General features: G+C 46.8%; 1 protein-coding gene across 1 annotated transcript in view; it reads right to left on the bottom strand.

The window, feature by feature from the left end:
- Positions 1 to 1,398: 1,398 nt before the first annotated feature.
- Positions 1,399 to 8,427, bottom strand: part of MZT1 (mitotic spindle organizing protein 1) — a 12,832-nt gene continuing 5,803 nt past the window's right edge. Inside the window, exons 2-3 of the mRNA XM_015406782.1 lie at positions 7,746 to 7,891; positions 1,399 to 2,695 (exon numbers count right to left, since the gene is read on the bottom strand). Of these exons, the coding sequence (XP_015262268.1) occupies positions 2,672 to 2,695; positions 7,746 to 7,891 (170 nt within the window). The 3' untranslated portion in view covers positions 1,399 to 2,671. The remainder of the gene's footprint in view (positions 2,696 to 7,745; positions 7,892 to 8,427) is intronic.

Below are 8,427 nucleotides of genomic sequence, written 5' to 3'. Positions count from 1 at the left end.
CCAGGTTCCTATCCCATTTTAATCAAAGAGGGAGGGATGTACCCCAGTATCAAACATTTGTTGCTACGCTAGACCAGTGGGGGGGGGGGGGTGGGGGGGGGGAGAAGAAGGGGGCTAGAATTCATACATCAGGTTGCACTGCTTAACCACCAGTTCCCTCCCTCCACCTGCAGATCCCCACTCGGGGGTTCCTAAGGGTCCTCTCTTTTTTCCCTCTGCCTGAGTTGGACAGGCCAGCGCACGGTGATCCGGATGCAGGAGAGCCCCCCAAAGGTGCCAGTACTTAGTACCAGGGAGAAAGGTCACAAAAGGTGATGGCCGAATATTCATCCTGTTGTTTTTTGTTCGTTTTGCTGTTTCAGAACTCGTTTTGAGAATAACCTGCCTGGTTATTAATGCTTGACTGCCATCTAGTGGAGCGATGCCATCATTAACACTTCCCTCTTTACTGGTCCTTTCTGTTCTTTACTGCAATTCAATAATTGACTGTCCAATTATGCTCTTGGCATTTGTGTATTTTTAGAGGTGCCATCATTTCACCTGCCTCCCTTGCTTTCCTTTATTTCACCTCTCCGAGCACACAGGACCTGGGGATTGTGAACACGACACTTTTCCAGAGCCTCTCATTGCCTCTTCAGCCCTTACCTACGGTCATGTTTTTACAGGTATGGGGCGATTCATACATTGAATAGATAATAATCTGTAATTTTTGCACTGCTAAATGGGCCATGTTAATATTTATGTTACACTTCAACTCTTTCTGGTTGGTTCCAGACTTCTAAAATCCTAATGCATTGGTTATTGAATGCTGCACATTGTTGGACTGTACTGACTCACTGTACTGGACTGGACTGACTTCAAGAAGGTTAGTCGTTCAGCAGTTCAAGACCCAAGTTGCCGCATGACGGAGTGAGCTCCCATCTCTAGTTCCAGCTCCTGCCAACCTAGCAGTTCGAAAGCAAGAAATTGCAAGTAGATAAATAGGTACCACTTCGGTGGGAAGGTAACAGCGTTCCGTGCGCCTTGGTGGTTAGTCATGCCGGCCACATGACCATGGAAACGTCTTCGGACAGCGCTGGCTCTTCGGCTTTGAAACGGAGATTAGCACCGCAACCCTAGAGTCGGACTCCACTGGCTTTTGAGCAAGGGAACCTTTACCTTTTACTGACTCACTATGTGTAATGCACTTGGAGTTCCTGTAAGAAAGGTGGACTATAGATAACGTAGATAAACATTTCTTATAAAGCGATACACTAAGAAGAGACCTGAAGACAATGAATTAGGGTACTAATAATCGTTCCCAAGATCTACACTGTGACAATCCTATGCTAGGAAACACAAGGATGTCTTCCCTCTTGCCTTTCCACATCCCAAAGTTAAAATGCAAGGAAACGGTTCTGCTCTTTATTCATTGCATAAATATAAATATCAAGAACCAGAATGGTGAGGAGCCAATACACGAGCAACAAGGACGGAAAAAAAACACAAGGGGCACAACCGATGCTTAAAGGAAGCATATTTTTTAACCACTAAAACATATAAAAGCCTGTTCTTTGGGTGACCACAACTAGACCATCTCACACATTTTCTGCCACTGATTTATGTGCAATATTTCACACTGTCGCTAAATGAACATTCCACAACGATACCGCAGGATCACAGCCTCTCCCCATGAATCAAAAACATAATTTCCTCATCCCCAACTAAGCCAGATAACCTTTTCAAGGGACTATCATGTTCTATTATCGTTCGTATAGTGTGAAACGACAAAACAGAGAGAGGGTGCCGAACGTAATACAGGGCGCAAACTAGTCGATCCCTCACTGGTTTCGGCAGAACCAAATGAAGCATCTAACTCCCCACCCCACCCCCAAAATGAATGGCAGCCAAACTGCATTTTAGCTGAGTACCTCATACAGCAGAAAGCAACATTAGAGCAAAAAACATTATATCCAATATATCGTGCATGAACAGTGAAGATTGTACTTTTCTAAACTTCTCCGAAATAACAGCTCTTTCGTGCTATGACCAGTTGCTTCATAAACCGAGAGCTCGTCTGTAGTTTAAGCATTGATGAGGCAAACACACAAAAAAATTGAAATGCCCCATCTTCCAGCGCAATCCTAAACAGAGTTAAACCCCCCCCCCCCAGTACATTGATGGGTTTAGCAGGGTTGTAACTCTGCTTGGGATGCCCCTGTTGGCCTCCTGATCTAAGATTTATACAGTACAAAGATTTCCATTTCGTGCTAATTTTTCTTTTATTGGGGGGGGGGGGAAGAGTTCATAATAACCTAATCCCTCAACCAAAACACAGCAGGTAAAACCAGGACGTTTTCAAAAAGCAAAACATAATACAAGTTCGTTTCCGTAGATCTGTAAGACCGCTAACAGTACGATGCAGAATACATAAACATAATTAACAGCACTTACAAAACTCTGCATCTAACGTAAAAAAGGAGGCTTGAAGGATTTCCGGTTAATAAGCATTCAGAAATTCCTTGTGTGCCTTCATCCATCTTCTTTAGGGAAGATTTGGAAGGGGGGGAAAGTTTGGAAACCGACACACACAACGTACAAGGGTCCAAATCTGCAACAGACAAATCTTCCAATCAAGCGTTGGCCTTCGGTTTTGAATGTGTTCTGTGTCCAAAGTTCTTCTGCGGCCGAATCAGCTTCCCATGTTTTCGGTTGCCTGGGAAGAAGGACTTGGTTATAGCGGAAGCACCCAAATCGAACGTGCAAAATGAACATTATGGACTTCGGGGTTGGATCTTTGCCAGCTTTCCCACTGGTGAACAAGGGATGAGAGATTCCTTCTGGCCACCTGAAAGGCCACGTTGGGGATCAGGGGGTCCATGTGGGCCAAAGCTGTGTGGAACGGGGGCGGGGGGGGAGCCCTACAGTAAAGAGAACTGGGCAAGATTTAGTGGGGGTGGGAGGAAGCTGGCTGGATCCAACCCATTTGTTGCCACCGGTTTTAGCAGTGTAAAATGACTGGGGCGGGTGGTGGTCTTAGAAGCAGAAGAGATCAGGGAAGAGGCTGTGGCTCAGTGGCAGAGCTTCTGCTTGGCATGCAGACACTCCCAGGTTCAATCCCCAGCATCTCCAGTTAAAAGAGTAGGTGATGCCTGAGACCCTGGAGAGCTGCTGCCAGTCTGAGTAGACAATACTGACCTGGATGGACCAAAGATTTGATTCAGTATAAGGCAGCTTCATATGTATTGACTGTGAGCTGAGATGAGCAGATAACTATCTTATTTAGAAGAGGAGGAGAATAAGAGATTGGATTTATACCCCGCCCTTCACTACCCCAAAGGAGTCTCAGAGCGGCTTACAAACTTCTTTTCCCTTCCCCTCCCCACAACAGACGCCCTGTGAGGTAGGTGGGGCTGAGAGAGCTCTGACAGAACTATGGCTTGCCCAAGGTCATCCAGCCAGGTGCAAGTGGAGGAGTGGGGAATCAAACCCGGTTCTCCCAGATCAGAGTCCACATACTTGACCGCTACACCAAACTGGCTCTCACACCAAACTGGGCAGGAACACAGAACTCCTCCCTATCCTTTGCAAGTGCTCAGTACAGGGCAGGAACAGTACGCAGAATCCAGCCCACTCCTTCCCGCCCGCCCCCCGATCTAATGGTCAGTGTACGGCATCCCCACAGAATTACCATGATGCTGATGTTGAACATGGGGGGAGAAGGGCAGAAGGAAACCCAGGCTGAAGATGAGCCCCATTTTCCCTGTCTACCGATGGTGATAAACCGTTTATCATCACTGTGCAGGTCTTTTTGTCTGCAAATGCCTTTTGTCCATTGGTGGCTGCTGAGGCATCTAGATTTCTGGTTTGAAGGTCAGGGAGTTGTTTGTGGGAAATGGTAAAGATTAAGAGGGAAGCGCAGCTTTAAAATTGGGGCAGGGTTTTGGGGTTGGGTTTTTTTGGCAGAATTACAACATGAGCTATTCTGCAAACTTACGCTGACTTGTTTGTAAGCCGAGACTAAAGAAAATATTAACATCCCCACCAGGGGGGGGGGGGGGGATGTGTGGGGGACATTTAGAACGTAGTAGTTATCGTAGTAGTTATGAGAACATAAGAGAAGCCATGTTGGATCAGGCCAATGGCCCATCCGGTTCAATACTCTGTGTCACAAAGTGCCCAAAATACAATACAAAAACCCGTGGGCACTCAAAGAAATTGCTGAGCAGTCGGGTTAGAACAGATAAAAGGAAGTACTTCTTCACCCAAAGAGTGATTCACACATGGAATTCACTGCCACAGGAGGTGGTGGTGGCTACAAGCATGGACAGCTTCAAGAGGGAATTAGATAAGCATACGGAGCAGAGGTCCATCAGTCGCTATTAGCCACGAGGTATAGATACTTTGGCCACCAAATGAGAAGGGAGCACTCCCTGGAGAAGACCCTGATGCTGGGAAAGATTGAAGGTCAAAGAAGACGGGGCCGGCAAAGGATGAGATGGTTGGACAGTGTCATCGATGCAACGAACATGAAATTGAGCCAACTTCAGAGGACGGCGGAAGACAGGAGGGCCTGGCGGGAGATGATCCATGGGGTTGCGAAGAGTCGGACTCGACTGTGCGACTGAACAACAAGAAATAGATAGGAACTCTCTGTCTGGGGTCGGGTTAGAACGGATAAAAGGAAGTACTTCTTCACCCAAAGAGTGATTAACACTTGGAATTCACTGCCACAGAAAGTGGTGGCGGCTACAAGCATGGGCGGCTTCAAAAGGGAATTAGATAAGCATACGGAACAGGGGCCCATCAGTCGCTATTAGCCACAAGGTATAGATAGGGGCTCTGGGGCAAGTGATGCTCTGTATTCTTGGTGCTTGGGGGGGGCAACAGTGGGAGGGCTTCTAGTGTCCTGGCCCCACTGGTGGACCTCCTGATGGCACCTGGTATTTTTGGCCACTGTGTGACAGAGTGTTGGACTGGATGGGCCATTGGCCTGATCCAACATTGGCTTCTCTCATGTTATGTTCAAAAACCAGGTGCCATCAGAGGTTCCACCCTCCCACTGTGGCCCCCCAAGCACCAAGAATACAGAGCATCACCTTCCCCCAGCAGTTTAATTTCTCTGCTCACAGTGTTTCTAAACTCTGTCTTTCTGATTTATAAAATGCTGCTTGCTTATACAGTCCCTCTGTCACTAGATCCAGGTTGGTAGCCGTGTTGGTCTGAAGAAACAAAGTTTGAGTCCAGTGGCACCTTTAAGACCAACAAAGTTTAATCCAAAGTGTGCAGGCACATGAAAGCTTATACCCAGAATTAAACTTTGTTGGTCTTTAAGGTGCCACCGGACTCAGACTTCCCCCTGGTCCCTGTTTTTCCTGACAATCTTGTATCAGGTCTGATGAACTGCCTGAAGCCGTCCACTGAATCAACTACAACGCTATCATGTGGTAGGTGGGGCATACATCTGCCTTCCTGTCCGTGGGCCAACAGAGCAACAGAGAGTGCTTAAGCATAACTTGTGTCAGCATCAGCAACTCACTTTAGCAAGCAAACAAGAATGATATGGAACTTAGAGTGAGGGGCTTTTCTTTTTTTTAAGTTATGGTTCAATAGACCTTCAGGTGGGTGGTCTGAGGCAGCAGAACCAAGTTTGAGTCCAGTGGCACCAACAAAATTAAATTCAGGGTGTAAGCTTTCGTGTGCACATGGAACCTTATACCCAGAATAAAACTTTGTTGGTCTTAGAGGTGCCACTGGACTCAGACTTAGTTCTATATACCGTTAAGAAGAGGAGGAGACTGGATTTAAACCCCGCCCTTCACTCAGAGCGACTTACAATCTCCTTTCCCTTCCCCTCCCCACAACAGACACCCTGTGAGGTAGGGGGGACTGAGAGAGCTCTTTCAAGAACAGCTCTGAAAGAACTATGGCTTGCCCAAGGTCATCCAGCCAGGTGCAAGTGGAGGAGTGGGGAATCAAACCCGGTTCTTCCAAATTAACTGCTCTACCAACTTCTAGAGAGAGAGAAAAACGTTAGGAACCTTTATTCTTGTAACAGGATGATTTATTTTGAATTTGGAATAGAAGGATTATGCATAAGGTATGCAACTATCGGGACTGCGGTGGCTCAAGTGGTTAAGACGCTGATCTGCAGACTGGAAGGTCGGAAGTTCGGCAGTTCGAGACCCGAGTGCTGCAAGACGGAGTGAGCTCCCGTCTCTGGTCCCAGCTCCTGCCAACCTAGCAGTTCAAAAGCAAGAAATTGCAAGAAGATAAATAGGTACCTCTTCGGTGGGAAGGTAACAGCATTCCGTGCACCTCGGCGTCTAGTCATGCCGGCCACATGACCATGGAGAAGTCTTCGGACAGCGCTGGCTCTTCGGCTTGGAAACAGAGATGAGCACCGCATCCCTAGAGTCGGATTCTACTGACTTCGAGCAAGGGAAACCTTTACCTATGCAACTATCAGAAATAGAATTCATTTTATAGGACACTTTTAGTCCAGCCAAGCTGCTCACAGGCTTATACAATGAACGTTCTATTCATTTCCTGACGCTTTTGTGTAGTACCTCTGTCACTCTTTCCTGATCGTCTTAGAAAAAGGGGTCCCCCAGATCGGACGCCCTCTCCTGTGGCACTCGATCCCTTTGCAGTTGGCACTTCTGCTGCACGAGGGCTCCTCGAAGAAACATTGCTTTGCGCCAGCGGGAGCGCCTGGCAGCAGCGAAAAGCATCTGCAGCAGCCAGAGAGAAGCGGGAAGGGAACGAGGTCACAGGAACGAGGCCTCAGAGCAAGGGCCCCCCACCTTATTGAGCCCATCGGCACTTCAGGAATTCTGACACCGGACAGGGAGGCACAACCACAAAATGGCTGCCGTAGGTAGCCTAGCCAGCCACAAAATGTCAGAGAGGAAGGTTATGCAGGACTTTGGTAGTAACTCTTCAATGTTTCAGGATGCCTTTCTTAAAACGAGCGTCTTCCTTATGAGTAGCATTATTATTGTATGCTGCAAAAGCCGTAGTTGCTATGCAATGGAAGTCTGAACGTACACCACCTATAACTGCATGGCACAACAAACTGTGGCATTGGTATCGAATGGAAAAAATTACATGTTCTATAAAAATTTCATCTTATGGAAAGGAGTAAATTGCTGTTTACAATATGGCCTCCTATTCTTGAATACTTGCAACAAGAAGGAGAGATCCCAGAAGTTATGGCTAGATTTCAATTTGTTTAATGAAACTAGATGTTATTATTCTGTTAAAGATAAATATTGTAACCTACATGTTAATTCTTTGCTTTTTTTATGTCAACGTTCCGGAAAGTTGCATATTGTTATGTTGTTAATGTTTTTATTTTAAAATAATAAACTATATTGAAGGGGGGGGGGGAGAAATGAACGCCTTCCTCAAGAATGCTTCCTCACGCACACACAGCTTGCCTTCAGTCGTGTGGCAAGGATCCCTGCGCCGTGGCGGCAGCTGCTCCCGAAGTGACTTCTTAAACATCTGCACAGCCCCTCAGATCTCCAGTGGCCAATCAGAAGCCCGGATGGTCAAAAGGCCCACCTGCTTTCTCAAGATACGTGGTGGGCACCAAGAAGGCTGGTGCCATTGCGCCCAGGGGCACAGTGTTGGAGAACCCGTCCTCAGAGTCTTGGAAAGTTGTGTGTATTCAGCAAAGAGGAACTGTTGACCCTGCTCATATCATGATGTCCTTGAGTGCACTGAACGACTATGGATGGTTTCCCACAAACCTGTCTTACCTTCAGCGCTTCTGTAGCCTTGCGCAGCTCTTTAATGACCGCCGACAGGGCCTCGGGGTTTATTCCTTGCTCACACAGCCTTACGCAAATGGAGAGCGTCTCCATATCTAGGCCAGTGTTGAGTATTCGGGATATCTCAAACAGAACTGCAAAGAAACATTTTCAAACAAAAGTTAGATGTTCGATCGGGACTACCAGCCATTTATTGTGTGCAATATCTCTTGTTGTTTTTTCCCCAGAGGCACAGAAGTTAGAAGGATGTTTTCACTATTGCCAGCACAGTACCAGCTGTTGTACTATAGAAGAAGAAGAAAAGAAGGAGTAGGAGAAGTTGGTTTTTATACCCCGCTTTTCACTATCCGAAGGAATCTCAGAGTGACTTACAAACTCCATTCCCTTCCCCTCCCCACAACAGACACCCTGTGAGGTAGGTGGGGCTGAGAGAGCTCTGAGCGAACTGCTCTTGAGAACAGCTGAGAGAACGTGTGACTGACCCAAAGTCACACCAGCAGCTGCGTGTGGAGTGGGGAATCAAACCCAGTTCTCCCAGATTAGAGTCTGCGCTCCTAATCACTATTTTATTTATTTATTTATTTATTGGAGTAATTAATCCTGCTTCCATATAACAATACATAGCATAACATATATTACATACTTCAATACAATAAATGCTTCTTTCCCT

The sequence above is a fragment of the Gekko japonicus genome, unplaced genomic scaffold (assembly GCF_001447785.1).
Source record: "Gekko japonicus isolate JY-2015 unplaced genomic scaffold, Gekko_japonicus_V1.1 scaffold589, whole genome shotgun sequence".
NCBI lineage: Eukaryota > Metazoa > Chordata > Lepidosauria > Squamata > Gekkonidae > Gekko > Gekko japonicus.
The sequence above is the reverse complement of the archived record's forward strand: the minus strand, read 5'-3'. Positions and strand labels throughout refer to the sequence as shown.